Genomic DNA, 26,056 nt, shown 5'->3' with positions numbered 1-26,056 from the left:
ACTGGCTGATTTCACGTTGGAGAAATGTCTATTTAAGCCTCTACTCAATTTTGTTTTTGTTTTTTTTTTTGTGGTAGGAGGGCCTCTCACTGTTGTGGCCTCTCCCGTTGCGGAGCACAGGCTCCGGACGCGCAGGCTCAGCAGCCCTGGCTCACGGGCCCAGCCACTCCATGGCATGTGGGAACTTCCCAGACCGGGGCACGAACCCATGTCCCCTGCATCGGCAGGCAGACTCTCAACCACTGCGCCACCAGGGAAGCCCGCCTCTACCCATTTATTTATTTATTTATTTATTTGATTTTTGGCTGCGTTGCGTTTTCATTGTTGCACGCAGGCTTTCTCTAGTTGCGGTGAGTGGGGCTACTCTTTGTTGTGGTGCGCGGGCTTCTTATTGCCGTGGCTTCTCTTTGTTGCAGAGCACGGGCTCTAGGCACGTGGGCTTCAGTAGTTGTGGCACGCAGTCTCAGTAGTTGTGGCTCGAGGGCTCTAGAACGCAGGCTCAGTAGTTGTGGCACACGGGCTTAGTTGCTCCATGGCATGTGGGATCTTCCCGGACCAGGGCTCGAACTTGTGTGCCCTGCATTGGCAGGCGGATTCTTAACTACCGTGCCACCAGGGAAGCCCTCTACCCATTTTTTAATCAGGTTGTTTTGTTGTTGTCATTGTGAGTTGTAAGAGTTCTTTATATAGTCTGGATATTAACCCCTTATCAGATATATGGTTTGCAAATGTTTTCTCCCATTCCACAGGTTGCCTTTTCATTTTGTTGACTGTTTAAGTCTGATGTAGTCCCACTTATCTACTTTTGCTTCTGTTGCCTGTGGGGTTGGTGTCATATCCAAGAAATCATTGCCAAATCCAATGTGATGAAGCTCCAAAGCATACTCTTGTAAAGGTGTTTATCAAACCACGGTTGCAAACCTACCAGTAGGTCAGGAAATTAATTTAGTGGACTGTAATGGGTTTTTAAAAAATAATTCTACAGCATTTCTATTGATTGATTGATTGATTGATTGGCTGTGTTGGGTCTTCGTTTCTGTGCGAGGGCTTTCTCTAGTTGCAGCGAGCAGGGGCCACTCTTCATCGCGGTGCGCGGGCCTCTCACTGTCGCGGCCTCTCTTGTTGCAGAGCACAGGCTCCAGACGCACAGGCTCAGCAGTTGTGGCTCATGGGCTCAGTTGCTCTGCGGCATGTGGGATCTTTCCAGACCAGGGCTCGAACCCGTGTCCCCTGGACCGGCAGGCAGACTCTCAACCACTGTGCCACCAGGGAAGCCCATGTAACGGGTATTTTTAAAAGAATAGAATGAGTCACTATATGCAGTGTGGCTAAGCACTGTTTTAGAAACTTTTCTCCAGTTGTATGTGTGTGTATGTGTCGGACTATGAAATAAAATGAATTTCTACTATGGGCTATGGTTAGAAATTTGAAAAACATTGCACTACTCTACACTGCACTTGGACCAAGCAAAGACCCAACAACGCGGAAGATTTTCCAGTAGTTATAGTAGAGTCATCACATAGCTTTTGGTGGACCTAAGTATGATGAATACAAAAGAACCTGTGTTAGCATTGTTGGTACTACATTCATGTGGCAAGTTAGTTTCCAGAAAAATAGAAAATCAACTGTCATATTAAATTAATATCTTATGAAAATTTTATTGGTGCTACTTGTTTTGTTTTGCAGCTGCATAAGAGCTATATATGTGTAAAGACTTTATATCTGGTTTTATGCTTGTATATATTTATACAAATAATTTAAGTTTACAATTGGAATCTAAAAGAGCTTTCTTTCCTTCAAAAGGTGTCTGTACAACAATGGAGTTTGAAAAAGACTGTTTAGGTCGTGGACTGGGTTCAAAAATATCCCCCCCAAAATTCATGTACACCCACAACCTCAGAGCATGACCTTATTTGGAAATAGGATCTTTGCAGATCTCAAGTTAAAATAAGCTCACAGAGTCCGCCTGCCGATGCAGGGGACACGGGTTCGTGCCCCAGTCTGGGAGGATCCCACATACCGTGGAGCGGCTGGGCCCGTGAGCCAGGGCCGCTGAGCCTGCGCGTCCGGAGCCTGTGCTCCGCAACGAGAGAGGCCGTGGCAGTGAGAGGCCTGCGTACAACAAAAAAAGAAAGAAAAAAAAAAGTCTATTTCAACTGCTCCTCCACATGGACGATGTTATCTTTCTGAAATAAAAACTTGGCTGGATTGCTCTGTTGCTTAAACATCTTCACTTAGCACAGAATAAAGCCCAAGTTTTTAGCATACCTTTGAGAACTCTTTATAAACAAATATCAGTCTGTCTCTCCAACTGAATTATAGGTTCAAACTATGACTTACAACGACAGACCTCATCCACCTCCCTCCTTTCCCCTGCCAGCCTGCCTGACCCCATTCTCTACTGCCCTGCCCTCACTCAAAAAAAAAAAAAAAAAAAAAAGCTCATATCGGATTAGGGTGAGCCCTAAATCTAATGACTGGTGTCCTTATAAAGCCATGTGAAGAAACACAGAGGAGAAGCACAGGAACAAGTCCCTGTGATGACAGGGCAGAGATTGGAGTTATGCTGCCACAAGCCAAGGAATGCCAAGGATTGCCAGCAACCACCAGAATCTAGCAAGAAGCAAGGAAGGATCCTCCCTAGAGAGCCCTCACATGGAGCATGGCCCTGCCAACACCTTGTTTTCAGATCTCTAGCCTCCAGAACTGTGAGAGAATAGATTCGTGTCTCAAGCCACCAAGTTTATGGTAATTTGTTACAGCAGCCCTACGGAAACTAACACAACCGGTGGTAACCTGCCCAAAAGAGGGGATGCATAAGACGGCCTTTCTAAAAGCCCTAATGGTATAGGTCTAGACCCCTAACAGTATGCCATTCCACAGCTTGGGCTTCACAAGTGGGGAAATTGAGGCCCAGAGAGGGTAAGTAGCTTACTCAAAGGGCCATAGTAAGTGCAGAGAAGGGGCCAGAAAGCCAGACTCCTACCTCACCCCCCACCCCACCCCACCACCAGTTCGGCCCTCAGGGAAGGCAGACTGCTCTACTTACCACAGTGCTGGTGATTGTGTCCACTGTAGAGGTGGACTTGGCTTCCTTGATTCTGGAGACGGGTTTACTGAGCTCTGGCCTGGAGCAGCCGAGGAGGCTTGACTTCCTCAAGTCAGTAATAGAGCTGACAGGCCTCGCAGATGTAGGCCTATGGGGAGCGGGGCCAGCCTCCTCCCTGGGGGCCTCCTGCTCGAGGCTGCTGTCTGTCTCATGTTTCTTTGTGGCTCTGATGCTCGACAGAATGTCGGGCGTGCAGGACACTAATGTCAACGGCTGGAGGTGCTGGGAAGGAGGAAACCAAACGTACAGCCCGTGGGAACCCAGCTCTGTCCACTTCCAGGTCATCTGCACCCAAGGGTGGGTGCAACGGAGACGAGGAGGAGAGGAAAGCAATCGGAATCAAAGTCTCTCTGATCGGGGGCTCTTAACCGGGGGTTCAAGGACCCCTAAAGGGCTCATGGATGGTTTCACGGGGCCTTTGAGCCACTTGAAACTGCAGTTTTAAAATTGTATCTTTGTATACATGATGGCAAGAGATTCCATAGCTTTTATCAGATTCTCGAAGGGTCTATGACCCTAACAAACTTATTTTAAATAAAAATAAAAACCTGCTCTAAACCTGTCCCTTCAGGTAAGCCTTTGAGAAGGAGATGGACTGAAAAGTCAACTGAATCTTCCCAGTGAGCCAGAAGAGAGAGCTAGGCAGAGAAGCGGGGGATCCAGAGATTCAGACGATAGGACAACTGGATAGCTGGCCCCAGCCTAGAGGCTGGTCCACACTTTGAGCAGAGAGCAGGCTGGAAGCACCAGCTGTGTTCAGTCACCCCGTGTAGTGTTCTGAGGTCCTGCCTCCCAGAAGCTCTTCCCTGTGGCCTCCTCTCTCAGCTGTGCCCCTGGCCTGCTGGAGGGGAGCATTCCCACCCAAACTAGAGCTGGGGACCACGACCACAGGTAGTCTTAGAGCCTGCTCCCTACATGGGGATGGTGGTCGGCCTCCCAGCTGCTTTGACTCCCGCTGAAGGAAGAGGGGCGGACCAGCGAGAGTCCTCTCTGCCTGGACGCAGGGATCCTCTGAAGGCCTCCGGGCTCCCCGCCCGGGGCCCAGCCCTCCACGCGGCAGCATTCCTTCAGTGTGCCTGAGCTCTCAGTGGTGGTCTCCTCGGCATCCCCCCTGGAATGGCCCCAGCCAGGGAAGGGTGCTGGGCATGCGCACGCCCCCCCCCATCCCGGTTTACTTGTTCGGAGGCCGGGCTGGTGGCGGTCTTGCACTCCTGCCTTTGTTTCTGTCGCCAGCTCTGCAGGCTCTTGCCTCTCGCTCGCTCGCCTGCTGATTCCCCCTGCATTTCTACCCTCTTATCTTTCGTTTGGAAGGATATTTTCTCCTGTTTCAGTCTCAGCTCCTGGATCAGCTGCCTGCCCAGTGAGGAACAGTCATGTAGGTTAGGGATGGGCTGGGCATGGGGACACTCTCCTTGAGGGCAATGAGACACCCTGCCCTGCCCACCTCATAGGGTGGAGTGGCGGGCTGCACCCCACTCACCACACCCCACCTCTCTCCTCACTTCCCAGTAGGCCAGATCCCACAACTGGCAGGTGCTGGGAAGAAGGCCTGGGTAGGAGGCTAAAGTTAGGGGCTCCCACGTTGGACCCCTTCCTATGCTGGGCCTCTCTGGCCAATGATGTGATGGAAATAACTCAGTCACATGACTCCGGAGACAGGGGTTCTAGAGCCTCTTCTGTCGTTATCTGCTGTACGATCCTTTTTCTGCTCCATGAAATGAGGTGGAGGGCGGGGAATGGACCGGATGGGATGAGTCCCTTCCGGCCCTTAGATTTGACACCTACATGAATCCAGGAAGCAGCCCTGAGAGGCTGAGCATTCTGGAGTGGGGTGAGGGTGCCTGTCTCGTGGGTGAGTTTCTAGAAACAGCCTCATATCCACTTAACAACATCCCACACCAAAGAATCTTACGATTCCTGGTCCTTGCAAGACCAAAGCAACTTCAAGGCTGCCCCAAGGTTACCCCGCAGGTCAAGCAAACCCCTCTTCCCCCAACACCCTGCTCCCCTAGCCCCAGGAGCCTTCCTACCGGGCATACACCTCCCGAGCCCTGGAGGCAACTGTATTCTGGAAGAGGGAGTTGTTGTCCTGGAAAAACTTCTCATACTTCTCCGAATTCACACTGGGATAAATCAGGCGGAAGCCTCCACAGTTTTCCTTCTCATACTTCTCAGTTTTCTCTAGAAGCACGGCCTGAAAGCCCTTGACTTCCTCCTTCCTGTTGGGAAGCAGAACACAGGGCTGCCGTTAGGGTTTCCTGGGACCAAGCTTGGAGAGGACATGGCCTTTCCAAGGACACGGATGTCATCTAGGGCCAGACGGAGGCCTCGCACGCAACAGTGGTCAGTCAGCATTTCCTAAATAAATGAACGCATGAACGTTTCCCTGAAAGGAGATTCTAGCCCTCCCGGGACAGCAAGTGTCATAGTGCTCTGAGAGCTGGCTGGAACGGTCTCCCTGACGGCTCACCAGGTTCTCTCCCGTTACAAGTAGAGCCTATTTCCCTCTTGGCTTTGTTCTGACGAGGCAGACTGTCGCCATCTTCCCAGTCACAACCCCTGCTACCCTTCTCTGGCGAACTGGCAGCTTGTGTTTTGCTAAATTTGAGGGCTTCATGGATGAGCTTGATGAGCTTTTATGAGCTGTGATGATCTCACTCTTCCTCACGGCACCCCGGGGAGGCGGAGGTCAGGGAGGGAGGAATGATAAGCCCCTTTTACAGCAGGGAAACCAGGAGCCCCTGAGCCACCCAGGGCTAAGTCATGACGAGGAGACTGATCCAGAGGAGGGCCCTGGCTGCCCCTTAGCTGACGCTGCCTCCTTCTCCAGGAGTTTAATGGACTGCAGCCCACCCAGCGGGCTCTGTGTCCAGACCTGCCACTTACCAGCGAGGTGACCTGTACAAGGCAGTTCCCCTTCCAGAGTCTTGGTCTTCTTAGCTCCAAAAACAGGACCATACAACACCCCATGCTACCACCTACCCATCCCCCTTCCAGGGAAGACAGTGCACATGAACACGCTCTGAGAAACACAGTGCCATCCAAACAGAGATGCCATGCCCCGGTTCCAGAAGCTCAGTCCCGAAGGATCAGGCTGGCTCTGCTCATGCGGAGGACAGCGGGCCACCGTGGGATCTGAAAAGCAACAAAGCCACTCCCTGACCGGGCTCCGGTGTTCCTTCTCGATCTACAGAGGAAGGCTTCTGTTAAAAGGCAAATGCTACCCAGCAGGGATCAGGGCGACAGAGGCTCCCGCCAACACAGAGGCAAGGGGAGGATGGACCAATCTTCCTTTTTGTGGAGATAAATGGTTGTGCTTTTCAATTGGTAATCCCTGGATCTTCATATGATATTAATAAACTCATATCCATCACAGGTATGTATGTCTAGAACTTAATCTCCCATTTTTAGGAACAAAGGAATAGCCACAGTAAAACTGTTCAAACTGCCACATCCTGCCAATATATATTAATTTTCCAAATAGGATTATCATTTGTTAGAATTGACCCATTACTGTCAATTGTACCTGGTCTCCCGAGAACGACACTGCTGCAGGAACCGTACCCGTTGTCTCTCCTCCTCCAAGACTTTCTTTTTGTCACAGCTTCTCAGGTTGATCAGGACCAAAGTGTCATACAGCAGACTGTCCTTTACCTCTTTATCCAACCAGGAGTCAGTGGAGAAGCTCGGAGAGTGGTTGACCTGTGAGGGCAAGACGGCAGCTGGGGAGGCTGGGCAGGGAGCAAGCGGGGCGTGAGGCGAAACGGCCCCTCCAGGGAACCACCCGAGCCCACCTCGGTCGGGGCCCTGGCTACCAAGATGAGTGGAAAGGAGAGGGAGAGAGGGTCTAGACTGGAGCCACGGTGAAGAAAGGAGGAAGCAGACCCCCCTCCAGTGTAACTAGCTTTCATTTTAGTCCTGTCTTCCTGAGAAGCATGGCAGGGGGCTGGGGGGGGGTGCTGTCTTTGGTTTCCCCTCCACCTGGTGTGCGTGTGCCCCGTCCCGTGCACTGTGCATCCCAGAGAGCAGATGGAAGGGGACAGTGCAAAGGGCCAGGCTGGGAGGTGGGGAGGGGAAAGGAGTGACGCCTTCGGGACCCTGACCGGGGTTGACAGGGAGACTGGTGGGAGGACGAAGAGGACCCATTTCTGCCCACACGAGAGTCTATGTTGTTCAGAGGCACTCTGTGACATTTGAAGGTTTCCAGCAGTTTCTGAAGGCCTGCTCCTGGTGGCTTATTCTGCTCTTCGGGTGAGAGCTCCAAATGGCCATAGTCTGCTTCCCAGCCACACTTGGGAATAAGGGCTGGGAATGGAGGAAAGGCAAGGCCCCAGGAACCTGATCTGTAAATCTGGGTCTTGCGCTCTGAGGGCTGACGCTGTGTCACTGGCAGCTGTCACCATCACCTCTGACTTGTACCGCAGCCCCGCTCCCACCCCCACTCCCGCCGTGCACCCTGAATGGCCACGGGAGAGGGCTGCTTGCACAGGTCCAATCGGGAAGAGAGGAGGCCACCCAGGAGCTTCTCTTCCTCCTCTTCCCGCCACCCCATGGGTCTGGGGGAGGCAAGAAACTCACTGAGTGGCTCCCCAACCATTCTCGTGCCCACAGACACCGGGCTGCTCTCCGTTGGTGCTTGGAACCGAGTGGTCCAGGCCCCTGAGAACCAAGCCTGGCGGCTCCTGTCTGATCTTCAACATCCTCCACCCAGCTTTGTTGAAGAACCACCCCTTTCTGGGAGACGACTCTGTTATGAAAGGTAGAGTTGTCTTTAGAATTACTCTGGGCCTGAGATCAGAGCTTCTAAGTCTGGGTGGACCTCCAGAAGGCACAAGGAATTCTCTAATTCCCGGCCGTCTACCTCCCTCTGGTGGCCACTTTTCAGCAAAGGGAGAAGCCCCAGGCAGCAAGCGCCTCGGGGGGGCAGTGGCTTGGGAAGTGGATTACAACAGCCTGGCTGAGCAGGAGGGCGGAAGGATGGGCCCGGCTGGCTGAGCCTAGTAACAGGCGCCAGTTTCACCCCTCGCCCCAAGCCCGCACCTCCAGCAGCCAGGGCTTGAGTTTGTGATCCAGCAAAATGTCGAAGCCCAGGATTTCAAAGCAGGCGCTGTTGAGTGTGTGATTGGGGAAGCAGGTGTGGTAGTTATGCTTGATGTTGGGGTGAGCCGAGATGAGCGTCTTGATGATGATGTCCTCGATGTCTCTCCAGATCTGCCCCACGTTGTAGCCGTGGCTCTCCATGTACACGTTGAAGGTGGAGAGCTTCCTGGAAGGGAACCGCGGGCCATGAGGCAGGGCAGCCCACCTCTGGTCATCTAAGGCCATGGCATGCTGGAAACCAGAAACTTCTGGAGAAGATAAGGCCCCAAAGCCAGTGGGGAGGGACACCCAGGAACCAGAGTGATACCAGGGCTGTGTCGGCTCAGGAGGACCTTGCAGGAGCCACAGGGCCATACTCCTCAAGCCTCCACAGTCCTGGAGTGGGCAAAGATATACTGACATGTAAGCCCTGGCCTGGGCACTTTCACTGTAACACAGAAAGCACCTGTGGGCTGGGGCAGGGATTCGGTATCCCAGGTGAAAGCTGAATGGATGAATAAAAAATTCTTTTAGGGCTTCCCTGGTGGCGCAGTGGTTGAGAGTCGGCCTGCTAATGCAGGGGACACGGGTTCGAGCCCTGGTCTGGGAGGATCCCACATGCCGCGGAGCAACTAGTCCCGTGCACCACAACTACTGAGCCTGCGCATCTGGAGCCTGTGCTCCGCAACAAGAGAGGCCGCGATAGTGAGAGGCCCACGCACAGCGATGAAGAGTGGCCCCCGCTTGCCACAACTAGAGAAAACCCTCGCACAGAAACGAAGACCCAACACACAGCAAAAATAAATTAATTAATTAATAAACTCCTACCCCCAACATCTTCAAAAAAAAAAAAAAGAGTTCATCAAGAAACAGGAGTATAACCAGCACCTTTAAAAAAAATTTTTTTTTAAAACATCCTACATCATGGTTTTGCTTTGGTGGCAATGGTTTCTCAGCCTGTGGCGTTCATTAGAAGCACTTAAGGAGGCTTTTAAGGCCACCGATACCTGGATTCCACCTCAGCTATCTGAGGGGATTCTGGGGACGCTGAAGACACAGAAATTTTGTTAATTTTGTTCATTGTTAACCCCCTAAAGGGCTGACCAGAGGGAAAAGGAAACCCCAGGGCATCGCCACAGATAGGGTCACCAACTGTCCCAGGGCAAACCGGACAGTCTGATTTTAGAGCTGAAAGTCCCACATCCCAGGAAAACCCTCAGTCACAGGCAAACCTAGATGGCTGGTCACCCTATCACAGTGGGAAGCCTAAGGACCATTTGAGGAGTCAGCACACACATGAGACAACCAAAGATGCATTTACATCACGACAGATAAACAGAGGCCACTCAACCTAGAGGCACACCTTTTCTACCTGCCATTGTCAAGGATGGAGTGTTGCACGTACATGAATTTTCCAGATCGCTTGAAAGCAACCCTTTCAAGTGCAAAAAAAAAAAGTGTTTAATTTGCCTAACTGGGAAATAAGTGTTCTCAAAGTAGATTATACACTCCTCTACCTTCTTATAACAGACGTTATGAGTCACAACATAACCTCTTCTTGATGACTCAGGCACATCACAATGAACACGCATAATTGTGCAATTTCATAACGTCCAGTGGCTAGTCCATTCAATTTAACACATCAGCTATGTGGCAGGCACCCTGAAAGACGAAGAGGACCCAGTCTCTGCCCCAGAGGCCTGCCAGGTTTCCAGTTTTTCTTCTTCTTCATTGCTCCTACTGAGTTTGCAGCCTGGTGGGGATTTACTGCCGGTATAGCTGGCCTCAGGCTAGGGAGGGGGGAATTTGAGGTAGGGGATGGGCTAGTAGGAGAAGCAGATTGTCTCAAAAGATGGGGAAGAGGAAGATGAGGAAAGGTGAAAGCAAACGGGAGGGAGAAAGGGAAAGGACTCTGCCCCGCAACATGGGAGGCACCTAGAAGGCCAGGGCACCATTCTAACCATCAAGGAATTTAAGTACAACTGGGGACACAAGGAAAACATGTGCCCCAAGCACAGAGAAGTTACGGGCTACAGCTGATGCTGACCGTGAGGGTGGTGGGAGTCCAGAGATAGAGAGGTTACTGGGGGTGGTTAGACTCAGATTCCATAGGCTTGTCCTTAGAGATGGAAGCCAATCCACTCATCTGACAGGTGAGGAATCGCAGGCCCACAGAGAAGATGGGTTTCACCCACACTGCAGTGGTTATATGGCTGAGCCAGCACCTAGAACCAGGTCAGAGAAGGCAACATGGAAGCTTAGTTTGACAAAAGGGCCTTCAAGGATGTTCTCCCATGTTTTCAGTTGGAGCTGAGCAAAGGCAGAGAGGTGGGAATGAGCAAGGCCTGTGTATCACAAATGAGCAGAAGAGTATCCGGGGAGAGCACCACGGAGCGGATGGCACAGGCAGTACTGCTAGTGGTTAAGGGCACAGACCCCAGAGTTCATTCCAGCTCCGCCACTGCCTAGCTGTGCGAACTTGGGCACGTTTCTTAACCTTTTCACACCTGTTCCCCAATATGCAAAATCGGGGTGATCATAATCAAGCCAACTTTATAGTGTTCTTATGAGGATGAAATAGGTTGAGGAATGTAAATTTCTTAGGGCAGTGCCTGGCAGACAGGAAGCGCTCAACAAATAAAATGGTAACTATTAATGTAGTAATAATAATAGTGGGAAATGGAGTCTGGTCAAAGCATACAGCAAGCAGAGGAGTTTGAATTGGATGCTCTAGGCACCTGGGAGCCACACTGGTTACCTGAGAGCAGAAGAAATGAGTATACGGAATGTGTAATAATAACAGCACCCACTTGCATAGCGGGTATTGTTTTTGAGGCCTATTCATACACATCATCTCAATAGGTCCTCATGGCATATTTGTGAGGCTGGCCAGCTGGGATTCATGTTTATTACGTCATTTTATTTATTTATTTATTTTGAGGCCGCGCCCTGCGCCTTGCAGGATCTTAGCTCCCCGACCAGGGATCAAACCCGGGCCCCCAGCAGTGGAAGTGCTGAGTCCTAACCACTGGACTGCCTGGGAATTCCTTATTGCGTCATTTTAGAGAGGAGAAACCGGAGGTACAGAAAGGTTAAGCAGAGGTGGCTGGTGTCGAGGATGAGGCTGAAGCTAAGTCTGGAGGACAGGAAGGCACCGAGAGACATCTGAAGGAGGAAACTTCAGAATTCAGTGACATGCTGGAAAAGGAAACATCTAAGATGACACCAAGCTCTCCAGTCCTGCGGGTTAGAAGTTAGAGAGGGGGAAGCTTGGACTGCTGAGGTGGAAGTGACGTGAGAGAACACGTGACATTGGGAAATGCTGAGCTGGAAGCAACGGGGAGACATCCAGGTGCAGCTGAGGAGAGATGGGCCTGGAGCACCGCAGGGGGACAGGTGGCGGGTACTGCAGGGGCAGGGGAAGGAGGGGGCAGCCGACAGCTCCAGCAGAGAGGGGGGCTGGAGAAGAGCAGAGGGATGAGGCCAGGCCCGGGTGAGTGAGGCGAGGAGAAGGAAGGGGAAGCGGGGTGGGGGGGAGTTAGGGTAGCAGAACAATACTCCACACCCTCACCTTAGCCCTGGCACCACATAACACCCCCCATCACAGCCTGAGGGCCCAAAGCCTGCTAGTGGGGTGTCCATTCTCATAAGAGGAGGGAGATGAGGGCCCTTTGAGGACATGCCTTTAGACAAAGGAGAAATCACAGTAACTACAAGCAATATCCGTGCTCTGTCACAGGTCACTTGAGTCTCAGAGTGACCCTACGAGATGGGCAGGGCAGGGCGTCTCATTGCCCTATCCTACAGACCAAGAAATGGAAGCTCAGAGAGCTGAAGGGACTTGCTTCAGCTGACTCAGCCGGCGAGGGTCAGAGCGGGGACTGGAAGCTGGGCCTCACCGAGCCCCGCTGTTCAACATGCAACCTTGCAGGAGACCAGAGGGTGCCCACAGACCAGGTGGGCAAAGAGGAAGTTGGGGAGCTGTGGGCAAAGTCGGGTGGCCAGCACCCTCCGACAAGGGGGAGATTGCCTCCTGCCAGCCCAACACGTCCCCTTCCAGCAGGCTTAGCCTAATGATGTTCCATTTGCTTTTTGGAACTCTGCTACCAAGGGAGTCGTGAAATTTCCTGTGCTTCTCTGATGCTCTGAAGCCCAACAGACTACCTGTTTATCAGTCCTTTAAGCCTGATGCAAGAGAAAGAGCAGGGGCATCGTGACACATCACTTGAGAATCTCTGTTGGAGCAACACCCCAGGGAACCACAGGCCTGGCAGGTCCTTCTCCGGTGTCAGACCGGCAATCGATAAATATCTGTTGGTCTAGAAATGTCAGAAGGGCCAACTGTAATAAGAGTATGTTTTGGTGTGTGTGTGTGTATCCTGCTGAGGAAACAGTTCATGTTTATCTCTCCTCCTCCCAACCTCCTAGGGTTTATGATGTGGCCTTCTTTTAATGATTAACAGCCAGAGGGCAGAGACTAAGGAGTCTGTTCTGGGCTTAGAGGCAAAGAAATATTTTCTGACACCATGTGACACAAGATGGAAACACTGATGGGGACTGACAGGGTTTGGATAGAATCTGAGAGAGCAGCTCGGAGCCCCGCAAGGAAAGAAAAGAGAAGGGAAGCCGCTTCCTTACCTCTTGCTGCCAGAGAGAGCATCTCGAAGGAAACTGGAACTGTGCTTATTAATGGAATAATTAGTCAGGTGCATGCAGATATCGTCCTGGGGAAAGAGACACAAGTCTGTGGGGTCAGGAGGAAGCGCAGCCTTCCACTTCCTCTCTGTGCCCTTCCATGGCCCCTGGGGCTTAAAGAGATGGAAGAGAAAGGGGGCATCTTAGGGCTGACTTACACTGGCAAAACAGAGGAAGTAAGAAGAGGTGTCCTACAGCCTGGAGCATAAGACACTCCCACCCCTCCTGAGGCTGGGTGGCGCTCTGCTGAGGGGGGACTTCAGGAGCCCCGAGGGCCTGGGGATGTTGGGGGAGGGCTGGGGGCTTGCCCACATCCGTCTTTCCTTGAGCACCACGGAATTGTGGCTTTGCAGTCAGGCCACGAGTCCCCACCTCACCTCTTCCTAGCTCTGTGACCTTGGATAAGTCCCTTATAACTGGATTTTAATTTCCTTATCTGTAAACTGGAGATGATAATCCCTATCTCTGAGCGCTCTTGGGAGGGCTAAACGAAAGAACAGATACACCCTGGCACATAGGAAACCACAGTTCAGCCACTGACAGCCACATCCACCATGCCTTGGGAAGGCAGGTGTCACTAGGATTTTTTACCCGCTAAGGGAGGCGGGGAGGCGGCGTGTCCCCGAGCTCACCAGGTTGTCTGGGCAGGGGTGGCAGTAAGAGGTGGTGGCGAAGCGCGCCAGTCCTTCTTCGTACACAAAAATCCTGAGCGGGTCACAGGATGTCATGAGCACGTAAATCCGCAGGTCAAACTTGAACCCATCGATGATAAAGGGCTGGGAGGAGAGAACAGAAGCCACACGGCGTCAGAGGAGAAACCCAGACTTGCAGCCCATGAGCGCCCTGTCTTGTTTTCGTGGCTTCAGCTCCAGTGTTACCTGCATTACAGAGGCCAGGCTGGGCTGGGGTTGGGGAGGGGGACAAGGGAAATTAGGCCATGTGACCTTGTGGAAGTCACTAAGCACACCAGGCCTCAGTTTCCTCATCTGTCAAATGGCATGAGTAACCACCTCCAAGAGCTCTCCTGGCAACAAGACAAGATAACATGACCAAGTCCTGTGATGAAGCCCATGTTGTCACCACCCAGGGCTTGCTACTGTCGCACTTCTGCCAGAGTTCTCCCTGCAGGTGCAGTATTGACTGCGATGCCAGCCAGGTCTCCTATGCACCTTCTAGAAGCCTCCCTCCCTGTAAACGGCTATACCTCCAGTCATGGACAGCCGGTTACCATGCTCTCTCCAGGGCTACTTCCCTCTCCCAAAGGAGGTGGGGCCTCCACAGACCCAAGGGGCTCTCTCCCAGCTGCCGTCTGTTAGAGGCAAGGGGCCAGCCTGGCAGCGCCGGACCAATCGACAAGAGTGCAAGAGCAAGGGGGCTCTGGCCCGGGCACGTGTCACGTCTCCGGTCAGAAGGCTTGGTCCGACCAAGCCCAAGGCAGGACTTGGCTTCACCCCCACCCCACCCTCCCTTCCCTCTTTTCACAACCAGTCCAGTGGAGCTACAGCCTGAGGTTGCCGTGGATGATAAATAAATAATCACGATGAGGAAGTACCTTTGAGATATAGAGTTGACAGATCATATCCTCCCCTGGTTTGATTTCTGTCACTGTCTGGGTGATGAATACACCTCTCCCCTGGCAGCCCGAATCTGGCTTACAGATGTACGTCTTATTTTTTCTTGACCTGCTGTACTTCTGCAAATCTCCCCAGCTACCAGAGCAGGAAGAGAATGAGATACACCTTTAGCGGGGGTATCAGTGAAAATGAAGGCTAGCTCTTCATTTTAAAAGAAGAAAAAAGTGACAAAAGCCCTGGAGTTGACAGACAGACGCCCAGAGATCTGGTTATAGGAGAGGCAGTCGAGCACACACAGCGGAGAGAGGATGGGCTCTGGAGGGAATTCAGACCTGGATTTAAACCCCAGCAACAGCACTCACCAGCGGTGTAGCCCTTTACCAGGACTTGACCTCTCTAAGCCTCAATTCCATCATCTAGACAATGAGGACAATGACAGCTATCTCACACATGACATGATGCAGGCAAGGTGCTGGTCCATGCCGCACACCCCACAAAGGTAACTGCGATCCAAGCGGTTCGGCTTTCTGAGTTTGCAGATAAGAGGTGTGAAGTTCTGAATCTGACTCAGGCCCTGACAAATGATGTGACCTTGGATCCATCAGTCTCTTCCCCTGCTCTGGGCTTCAGCTTTTCCTCTGTAACGCCTCCACTCCAGCTAGAGTGTGAGAGGGCAAATACTATCTTTGAACGTAGTTTGAAGAAAGTATATTCAGAAGAAATAAACCAACTTAAAGGATTATAAATCTCAGTCTTGCTATACTTCTTTTTTTTTTTTTTTTTTTTTATACTTCTTGTTTTGCATTTTAAGTCAAAGGAGCATTGTCATCACTGGAGAAGTCACATGACTGCAATGTCCCTCAGTGGCCATGAAATCTGGAGGCGCCTGTCAACCCGATGGCAAACACATTTTCTTTGAAGTTGCTGCTAAGCTCTGCAAATTGTTCCAGGCAAGTTAGGAAAGGCTGGGAACCCTGGGGCGCTTGGTTTGGGAAAGCACTGGGGGCAAACGGGAGAGTGGGATTCCTGGGGGGCCTTTGTGAATAAGAATAATTCTGATGGCAATGCTCCTCTACTCCCCCACCTCATCCCAAACACCAGACGGTACCCAGGTCATGCTCACGTCATCTCACATTCCTCCTGCTTCTCGTGGTGTGGTCCAGAGTATTTTATGCACCAGGAATGGATGTCCATTTTCCAGATGGATATAGTAAGACCAGAGATGGGAAAAGGCTGACTGCCATCCACGGCACTGCCATGGGTCAGAGGTCAGGTGTCCCTCCCTGCTCCTAACCTGGGTGCTAACCATTACCTCACTCCCTCCAGAAATGCTCGAGGGCCTTAAAAATTCAGAAACTGCACAGTGAAAAGGCTGGAACAAGTTCAAAATCAACAGCTTTCAAGGTCAGAACAAATTCTCATCCCAACTGCAGGCACAGGCTCCAAGGCACCCAGCCCCTAAATGTCATCTAATTTTATAGGCAGATCCTTGTGTTTTCTCAACCTTGGACACACCCTTTATTCCTTCTCTTCTTGAAGAGGAGAGAGAGAGATGGGAGACCCTATGGGAAGGGAAAGTAGCAACCAGGGAATCGGGGGCAAGAGGAAAATGTAAACTGGCGGTGGGGAGTGGAGAAAGGGGCGCAGGTGGGCACTCACTCAGCAGGAAGACACCAGGTCCTAGGGAAAAAGTGGAAATCTTTTGGGAATATCTTTAACATGCGGCTCATATTCCTGGCCAGCAAGTCCTTGCGGCAGATTTCAGTCATCCCTGGGAAGTGATTGATTTTCTGCAAAGGAAGCCGGAAGTCGTGAACACAGGGGTCCATGGGAGTACCCATGAGCTCCCCTTGGGGACAGTCATAAGACTAGGGCTCCACGGGGTAGATGCCACGCTTACACAGAGGACCAGCTCTGACCCAGATACCTGGTAACTTTTGATTTCCATCACCCGCTCCAGCGACACCGAGTAGTCAGTCCAGTAGAGAGTCCAGTCGTCGTTTTCCCCTCCCTCTCGAAGGCCATACTGTTGGGCAGCCCTACGCACTGCCGTGGCAGGTGGAGAAAGAAAGGCCCGTCAGCCGGGAAGTGGGGGAGGAGCACGTGATGGGGAGGTTATGTTTCTAGGTGCTCCCAGACCCTACACTGAAGCCAGACAACTGGGCTCCTTGGGACTGGAAGCCATCTTGCCCCATCTGGACACACCGTTGCCGAGAAAGGAACACGGAGAGTGGAAAGGTCCTGGAGAACACAGCCTGTACCCAGTGATCTCCACAGAAGGTTGTCTGGGGTGAATGTTTCACCCACCCTTGCCAGCAAGTAGGCCTCTCTGGCTTTCCTCCAAGCACTAGCACTGAACGTTCAGGGGATATAAACTAGTCCTTAACGTCGGCCAGAGCCAAGCTTAATTAGCAAGGTAAATTGACAGAAAAAACTATGCAGTGCATTTCAAAACCATATATATGCTATCACGTCCTTCTTCCTCAGTCCCTATTAATGTTTTTTTTTTTTTTTGCAGTACGTGGGCCTCTCACTGTTGTGGCCTCTCCCGTTGCGGAGCACAGGCTCCGGACGCGCAGGCTCAGCGGCCATGGCTCATGGGCCCAGCCGCTCCATGGCATGTGGGATCTTCCCGGACTGGGGCACGAACCCGCGTCCCCTGCATTGGCAAGCGGACTCTCGACCACTGCGCCACCAGGGCGATAGTCCGATAGCCCGATCGATAGCCCGATCCCTATTAATCTTAATAACTGGGAGCTGACTCCAACACAAACTCAAATGCCTTCAAGAGCCTGGAAAGGAAGAAGTGCCTGCAGTGACCAGGAGTCAGGACCAAACTAAAGCACCCAAATTTGAAATGAAAATAGCAGACTTCCCTGGTGGTGCAGTGGTTAAGAATCCGCCTGCCAATGCAGGGGACACGGGTTCAAGCCCTGGTCCGAGAAGATCCCACATGCCACAGAGCAACTAAGCCCCTGCGTCACAACTACTGAGCCTGCGCTCTAGAACCCATGAGCGTAGAGCCCGTGCTCCACAACAAGAGAAGCCACCGCAGTGAGAAGCCCGCACACCGCAACAAAGAGTAGCCCCCACTCGCCGCAACTAGAGAAAGCCTGGGCAGCAACAAAGACCCAATGCAGTCAGAAAATAAATAATAAAAATAAAATAAATAATTTTTTTAAAAAAAATCACCCTTCTAAAAAAAAAGGAAAAAAGAATATATGAGTGAGCCTTCCCAACTCTTTGGGGGAATCCAGTGGGTCCCCATGGTGGGTGCCTTGAATGCAGATGCTCACCACTCTCATATCGGCAGCTGGATAGACTGATCACCAATCATCTGGAAAAGAGAAAGGGGAAAGCACCAAGACAGAGACAGACACACATGCCAGAACAAGGGACTGCACGTAGAAACATCGTGTCCCACATGGAGCTGCCTGATACCTAAGTGGCCACACTAAGCCCGGTGTGACCATCCCTGTTACTGAGGACACAAATCCCCAGGGTTGCAGAGTGACAGCAAACATGGGTTCAGAATACTCTGCCCACGAGCTAGAAATTCTGTATTGTGATTATAGCCGATTTTGCTTGAAGCTTCATATGAACATCATCGCCTCCTCAATCCTTTTACTCCAGTGGCCCATCGGGAACAGGAAGTGAACATCTTTTTGGCCAAAATACTTCATGGTCTCCCTCCTCTTGCCCCCCCATTAAGGGAAGCTGTGAGTTAGAAAGCAGACAAGCTTTCAGACATCAATCAGTCTGAGGAGTAATTCACTCCCCCCCCCCCGGAATGGAGCAAGCCATGGCAAAATATTAAATAAGAACTAGAATGTGGCAGCTGCAGTCAGATCCTAAGAAGCCAGCGTGATTCTGTTACATTTAAAGTGTACGAAATCCCCAGGACAATGAGTACTTTCTTAAAACAAGGAAATCAATCGTCTCTCCCCACACAGTGTTTTAAAGGGATTCTAAACACAACTAGAAGGAGGATTAGGACAGGCATGGTTTTATAGTACACACCATTATTTGATTCTATAAAACAGGTTATCAAAAGTGGGTTCTTTTTATATGAACCAAAAGTGGTGTGAGTTTTCCTCCGCACAGTTTCTCCTTTACCCACTCCTTAGCAGCCGAGGCCCGCCCCACTCCAGGTCCCCCCTGGGATCCACGGTTCAACATGGATCCCCATTCCTCATCTTTCAGTCCTAACCTCTTTTTCTTCCTCTTCTTCTTGCCTTGCTGCTGGGCATTCTGAAGCCCATGTTGAGCCCCAGTGTTCTCGCTCACAAAAGCCAGGGTGACGATTTCTTTTGAATCTTCTATGGAACTGTCCTGTCTCTCTTCTGAGTCTCTCCCTTCCTCTCCTTCCAAAAGCAGGCACTGGAGCATCTCCCCTGCCTGGAGGAAGCTCTGGCGAAACACCGGTCCTCCCCTGGAGAGAGGGTAAATGGAGTGGCAGTTACTCGGATCCACCTGCAGGGGGAGCCCCCTCCCTTGCTCTTGTGGGCGGTGGACCAGCGCTCAGAGACCAGACAACAGGTTGCAGTTTATAAAATGCCACCCCACCTCCACAGTTGGTGCAGGATCCAGCAAGGAGCTGATTCCACCTTTTGCCAAGACTATGACCTTGGGGACTCATTCAGCCAACACTGGCCTTGGTTTTTCCCTCCTGGGGTTTTCAGAAGCAAGCTGAGATGCTATGCATGGCACCACGCCATAAACAATCTTATTAAAGTGAGTGAGTGTCTGGAGACAGCCTCAGAACCAAGCCCTAAGCCTCCCTAGCTGAGGGAGTTAGTCCCCGTGGGTGCAGATGAGGTGCTTTGAGGAAGTCTGTTAACTATTTGGCCTCTGCACCAAACCTCCCTCCCACGATCTGCTGGCCTGAGAGTGAACACAACGGGCGCTCATGAGTGCAGGACTGACTCGTAGCTGGTTGAACAAGATTGAAGCCTGGGGCCAGATGCAGCCCTTCGGAGACCCCAACCCCAGAGGAGGCTACAGTGTCTCCCTCACCATCCAATTCAAGATGAAAGCAAGACCAAATTGTAAAATACCTACAAGGAAGTCCAGCGAAGTTCCCATTCCACCCCCACCCCCGCCGCCCCCATGATGAGTTCTGTGATGTTTGCTTGAAATTTCAAATATCGAATTTTTTGACATGGTTTTTAATGCCCCTGCTTCACTAATCCTTAGGAATGTGCTTAGTCTGCCTTTGGGTACCCAGAACTGCCCAGGCCCAATAAACTGGTTCATATCCTCCTCACATCTGAGGCTTCTATGACCGTAAAGCCAAATTTCGGGTGCTTTCCCCCCTCTCCTCACCTCCCCAAAGCCCGCCAACCTCCTCACTATGTCAGGCCCTCTCTCTTCTTGCTACTTACCCTGTTCTTTCCTCACAAACTCTTTGGCTTTGAAAAAAGATATTAATAATAGCTTTATTATAATTTATTCTAATGTATTATTATCATGGAAATACTATAACGTTAAAGGAAGCTCTGAAAAGGGCAGTGTGGGAAATCACCCGTAGCTAACATAGCAACTTTGGCCCTTCTCTGTATTCTTTTTTATTCTAAATTTCTAAGCATAATTATTCTTATGATTGTAACCATAATAGATAAACAATCCTGTATCTGCTTTTTGCCCACTTACTATCATAACATAACCATCCTTTTGGTTGTGGCAAAGTTTACATAGTTCTAATTTTTAATGGTTGTGTAATAATATCCCATTGAAGGAATGTGTCTGAATTGAACCAACCATTGCCCTATTATTGGCAATGTAAGTTGCTTTCAATCTTGCTATTACATAAATAGCTCTAAAATGCACACTTTCGTGTACAGAAGAGCTTGTATTTCTTTAGGATTATATTCTTAAGATATTTATCCAGAACTAGAATTACTAAGTTAATGAATATGAAAATTATGTAGCCTCTGATATTTTATTTATTTATTTATATCACCATGTTATTTCCCAGAGGGATTCCAACAATTTTGACTACCACCATCAACGTGCAATTATAGCAGACTCACCAGAGTCACACAATCTCTTGGGAATCATCTCCCCTCTGTACCCAACCGTGCTAATTCTAGACAACTTTTATACCTTACGGCCAGGGTTTTTTTTAACATTAATACATCCTGCCACCTCTCTCTGCTTCTTTCTCAAACCAGAATGGGGGAGGGGGCTCTAACTTAGAGGCTACCTATGAATAATTTCATAACAAACCCTTACATGGGCATCATTCTTTAGGCTTTCCAAAGAATTGTCACATATACGATCTCACTGAATGCTTGTAGCCACTTCTCAGAGGGAGAGCAGAGTTTTTATTATTATTATTATTATTTTTTGTGGTACGCGGGCCTCTCACTGCTGTGGTCTCTCCCATTGCGGAGCACAGGCTCTGGACGCGCAGGCTCAGTGGCATGGCTCACGGACCTAGCCGCTCCGCGGCATGTGGGATCTTTCCAGACCGGGGCACGAACCCGTGTCCCCTGCATCGGCAGGCGGACTCTCAACCACTGCGCCACCAGGGAAGCCCGAGAGAGAGCACAGTTTTTTAATGGCCAGGGATTGCCACTCTCTCTTGCTGAAGGGGGCTGTCCCTTAACACCTAAGCCCTCTGTGGTGACACTGGAACAGGGGGAGAAAGGGTTGTGCTCAGCACAATTAACGATGAAGCCTGGGCCTTGTGAGTCCGTTTTTCTTAGTGAACAGGCACATTCCTGGCAAAGCTCAAGAGGATACAGTACATGAAATCTTGACCTTGGGCTGCTTCCTTCCTGCCAGGTAAACGGCCAGCTCCCCTCCGGTGGCCTCCACAACAGCTCCTGTTTACCAAGCCCTCGAGGAGGACTGGCTCCGTTTACCTAAAGGTTAATGTTAACTTGAGGAGAGAAAACTGACCCTGAGTTTGGCCTCTGGAGTTGTGAGTTGTCTTTGTCCTTTTTCGAATCCTTGCCCAAGTGGTAAAAACAAGTCGTGGCTGCTTATATTTGTCTGCCTCAAAGAGAAGAACAAAAAACAATCAAATTCTGTTTACTCTCGCACGAGAGGGCCTCAGGCACGTAAGCAAGGAAGGGATGGAGACCATGTATTGATACGTCTGCAGGAGCTGGTTCATCACGGCAGTCTTGCCCACCTTCCCCTGTAAACTAGGCTACCTGTGACACGAGAGCCTCTTGGAAGGCACCCGAGACAGGTGCAAGACGGCAGACAACAGTCAGTGCCACGTGTAACTATATTTGCTTTCTCTTTGGGGGCTTTCTCTTCTCCCAGCCCTCTCCTTCCTGTTTCATCCCCAAGGCTAAATCCTTCTGGCTTCTCTCCAACCCTTGAAAGAGAACAGCTCACTCAAAAGTTGCCTACCAGGGCTTGCATCCTGAATCTAGCCTACAGAAATGTTTACTGGGCCATGGTGGTGGTGGTAGTTGTTATAGCTGTAAAATAGAAGTAGCTGCCAATAACTAGGAAATGTAGATTTCTCATAAAAACAGCTGCCAATAACTAGGAAATGTAGATTTCTCATAAAACAGCTGCCAATAACTAGGAAATGTAGATTTCTCATAAAAACAGCTGCCAATAACTAGGAAATGTAGATTTCTCATAAAAATCTAGATTTCCATTCCTTTTTGGAAAAGCAGGTCCCCATTGCTTCAAGCCAGCAATCAACTAGAGCCAAGCAATGGCTCCCTCTTTAGCCATTTTCCAGCTTGTCCCAGTCCCTATCTTTCCCTATTGTCTCCCTGATTCAGGAGCCAAGTGACAGCTGCCCCTGTGCTATTATCTTCCATATAGTAGCATTAAGAGAGAGGGAACATTTTCATATGCCTCAGATCACTTCTCTCTCATTTAGGCTACACGCCTGACCCCAGACATCTGAATTTACCCATCCTCCACCTTCGCATCTCTACTTCTCTTTCCCAATCTCAGCAACTACTCCCCGCTAACCTGGGGGTTCCTCTCCTGCCTTACAATTTGTTCAAAAGCAGTCTTGCAGCCTTGAGGAATCAAAAGAGGTGGGGCCACAGATTCAAAGGACAAGGCTAAGGAGAATACAAAAGAGAGAAGGGGGCTGCTGCTGGCATCCTGAGATACTATATCTATCTCCCAGTTTCAGGGCCTCTGCAGTCAGGGATGTGGCTTTAAATCACTTGCTAAGAGGCAGCTGTAGTGAAGTGGCTGAGAACTCAAGATTCTGGAGTCTATCTGCCTGGATTTAAACCTCTGCTCTGCCACTTCCTAGTTGTGTGACCTCAGGCAATTTACTTATCATAACAGCCCTCTGCCTTAGTTTCCACATCTGTAAAATGGTCTGCCCCAGCCATGGGAATTAAATGAGGTAATTCATTTGAGTTAATACAATGTGCTTAGAACAGTGCCTGGCACACAGTAGGTGCTCACTAATTGCTACCTATCATTCTCAGCTGTGTGGCCCTGGACCGTGAACTCCCTGATGGAAGAGGCTATGTCTAAATTCTCAGCTCCTACCACAGTGTCTGGCGCATAGCAGAGGTTTTTATGCTTCCTGAATGAATGGACTGGAAGGATGAATAAATGCATGAACTAGTTTCACCTAACTAAGGTTCTTTTTCCCCATTTATATAATAGAAATGTTGCTGTGAGCATTAAAAAATAAAAATAAAGAACACTTTTTAAAGCATCGACCTTGCATCCTTTCATATAGCAGGCACTTAAAACACTGAGTTTCATTCACTTATAATAGTAAATACAATTTACAACCTACTTACCAAGTAACAGGTATTAACTATACTAAAGCACTTTGTATACATACTGTTTCATCTCATCCTCATAAGATCATATCACAGATACTCTCTTCCCTCTATTACAGATGAGAAGGCTGAAACACGGAGAGGTTAAGGGGCAGAGCTGGGGTTAGAAGCCATGTCTGTCTGACTCCACCACCTGTCTCTCCTCCATACTCCACGCACTGCCTTTTCCTCTCTGTTGATCACCTATAAATGATTTTTGGCCATAAAGAGAAGCAACTGACTTCTTAGCTCCCAGAAGCGTCTCGGTGACTTTAGTCCCTTAAGAATCAGCTGGCCCCACATTGTTTTCCTTAAAGCCAAGTGCTTCTAAATTCCCACTTCCAACAAGAGGCCTAGGTCTCCTCAGGTTTGACATAATCTGGGACCAGCCCTATTGTTTCTACTTCGCATTTATTTTCACTCTGTTTCTTTCCCTTCTTTTCACCAGTATCCATGCTGTACCAGGGCTCTTATTTGGAGTGTAATTAGAACATTTTCTAGTGGAAGTCCTGAATGTTACGGCTGGGAGGGACCTTGGAGAGTGTCTAGTTCAATCTGTTTGCTTTTTAGAGGTTTTGAAATCCCCCCTCCCAGCTACTGGAGGGGACATGCACAAAGCCGGAGAGAAGTCTGCAGAGCCAGGATGAAAGCCCCAGCTTCCTGCCCTTCTACATAGCTTTCCATTATGCCAGGTAGGTGGGCAGGCAATGTGGACCAAGGGATTTGGGGAGTTAAAAAAAGAACACTATGTTGTACAAATATACGTAGCAAACATAGAAAATACCATCTTCAGCTTTTCTTGATGACACAAGACACATTCAATTCACCTTCCCAAGTAGGAGAGTTAAGACAGTGAAAAAACCCTGATGTTTCCTTCCATTTTGGTATGGGATTTGATCTTGGGATCTTCCAAGTCAGAGGCTGCCAACTAAAGCCGGGTTAGGCAGCATGAAAATGACCTTCATTGGCCACCAGGGGGAGGGAATGAGCACTGGGATGGCTCCATGCAAACAAACACTTTGCAGGTTACTTGGACTCGTTTCCACTTCTGAAGGACTATTCATGTTGACTACTCTTCTTGGCTCTAAAGGTATTGCAGAAGGGTGGGAAATGTTTAGTGCTTTCCTTTGCAAGGCTGAATTAATATGGGTGGTCTGTAAATGGGAGGAAAGAATCATTTGGTACTTAAGTGTTTCAAGTTTTAGCCAAGTTTTTTTACCCTGACCTTCACAGCCTAGACTTTTCTTTCAGTCTGTAGGGATTCATACGGCACTGAAGAGTTTTTCCTACTGTGTCTGCCTGTGACTTTCCTTCTCTCCTCCCAAATAATAGGTTTTCCTGCACTCCCCTCCCCTTTTCATCTTTTGGTCCTCATTCCCCTCCTAGAAGCATCCTCTGAAGGCTTTCAGTGGGTAGCCCTTGGAAAAGGTCGAAGTAGACAGGGAAAAAAAAAAAAGATGTGGAGGTAGGACCCCTGGATCTTGCTTTCAGCTTTGCCTCTTTGACATAGTATGTCATAAGAAGCCAGTACTTATCTTCTCCCTCATTCCCTGTCTTCTCCATCATTACAGAATCACCAGGAAGATAAAAGCTTCATATCCAGAAAAGTGCATTGAGCTTTGAAGCAGGCAGGATAAAATAAGATGCCTTCTATGGTCTTTGGCTTTTCATTCTAGCCACCCTTTGAATTTCAGCACAGGGCCTGAAGGGATCCTTAGCAAAACGTGGACAAACAAGGGAGAGGAGGAGGCACTCAAGTACTCAAGGGCTTTGCCAGTAAGTGCTGAGAATGACTGACCACATTCCCTGGGAACAATAAGAATCTTGCTGACTCAGATGCCACCTTTTATTCTGCTAGAAACTGAGGAATTCTGCAAGACTGGAAGATGCAATTTTCAGAGCAGGCTCATGCCCAGTCATTTTCTCCACAAAACGCAGTGCATAACTAACAAAGACAGATGGTTCTGGATCTAAATCCCATCTTTACCACTTACTACAAGGGCGACTGTGGGTGAGTAACTGAGTTTCTTTGTACCTCAGTTCCCTCATAAGTAAAGTGAAGATAATAATATTCATCTCATGGGGTTGCTTTAAAGATTAAATGAGTTAATATTTCTAAAGCTCTTAAAGCAGTGTTTGGTTTAAAATAAGGGCTATATCGTAAAATGAAAATATAATGGTGGTATTGGTGTATACAATAAATGACTTATTTAAGTGCCTGGCACATACCAGTGCTTAGTAAACTGTTAGCTCCCTTCCTGCGTCATCCCCAAATGGAAGTTACATTTTTCCGTAGGGTTCATATCCCAAAGAACTTTTCTCAAGCCTAGAAGAGTTTTCCTTCAGGAGGGTGAGAAATAACATCTGGAAATGAAAGAAAAAGAGGCTGGAAAGGGGGTAGGTTATTTGCAGAGGGCTGTGCTGCCAAGAAAAACAGCAGTGTCTTTCTGTAAGGATTCTCCAGACAAAGGAAGAAAGGTTATCAAGAGAAGGATCCAAAGATGGAGAAGGGGGAGGTGGAGAGAGTTGTGCGATTCCCAGGGATCTCTTGTATCTAAGGGACAGCTCCCTGGGGGCACCGGGTTTGGGAAATCGAGGGAGGTCAGGAAGTGAGGGTGCACACAAAGGGCGACCCGGGTTCGGGAGAAAAGCTAGGACAGGAGGGGAGTAAGGAGCTGGGAAAAGAAGGGTCGGTGTGTGAGAAAGGTCCTGGCATGGGGGTCTTGAGGATGAGAAAAGGGTGTGAGAAGTGAACTCAGTATGGGGCGTGGAAGACGGTGAGCGATACCTAGAACTGCTGAGAAGCGGTGGGCTTTGGAGCCGAGAGG

At 49.8% G+C, this 26,056-nt stretch overlaps 1 protein-coding gene across 1 annotated transcript in view; it reads right to left on the bottom strand.

Annotated features, from left to right (window-relative positions):
- TTLL6 (tubulin tyrosine ligase like 6) overlaps nucleotides 1-21,431 on the bottom strand; it is a gene marked incomplete at its 3' end in the record, with an annotated part of 31,361 nt that extends 9,930 nt beyond the window's left edge. The window contains exons 1-13 of the mRNA XM_079724576.1: nucleotides 21,364-21,431; nucleotides 18,635-18,889; nucleotides 17,754-17,779; nucleotides 16,385-16,503; nucleotides 16,117-16,247; nucleotides 14,436-14,592; nucleotides 13,516-13,659; nucleotides 12,827-12,912; nucleotides 8,150-8,375; nucleotides 6,636-6,811; nucleotides 5,140-5,328; nucleotides 4,285-4,462; nucleotides 3,050-3,331 (exon numbers count right to left, since the gene is read on the bottom strand). Coding sequence (XP_079580702.1) covers nucleotides 3,050-3,331; nucleotides 4,285-4,462; nucleotides 5,140-5,328; nucleotides 6,636-6,811; nucleotides 8,150-8,375; nucleotides 12,827-12,912; nucleotides 13,516-13,659; nucleotides 14,436-14,592; nucleotides 16,117-16,247; nucleotides 16,385-16,503; nucleotides 17,754-17,779; nucleotides 18,635-18,846 — 1,926 coding nt within the window. The 5' untranslated portion in view covers nucleotides 18,847-18,889; nucleotides 21,364-21,431. The remainder of the gene's footprint in view (nucleotides 1-3,049; nucleotides 3,332-4,284; nucleotides 4,463-5,139; nucleotides 5,329-6,635; nucleotides 6,812-8,149; nucleotides 8,376-12,826; nucleotides 12,913-13,515; nucleotides 13,660-14,435; nucleotides 14,593-16,116; nucleotides 16,248-16,384; nucleotides 16,504-17,753; nucleotides 17,780-18,634; nucleotides 18,890-21,363) is intronic.
- Nucleotides 21,432-26,056: the final 4,625 nt, after the last annotated feature.

The sequence above is a fragment of the Hyperoodon ampullatus genome (assembly GCF_949752795.1).
Source record: "Hyperoodon ampullatus genome assembly, chromosome: 19".
In the NCBI taxonomy this organism is placed as follows: domain Eukaryota; kingdom Metazoa; phylum Chordata; class Mammalia; order Artiodactyla; family Ziphiidae; genus Hyperoodon; species Hyperoodon ampullatus.
This window is presented reverse-complemented; position numbering and strand designations above follow the sequence as displayed.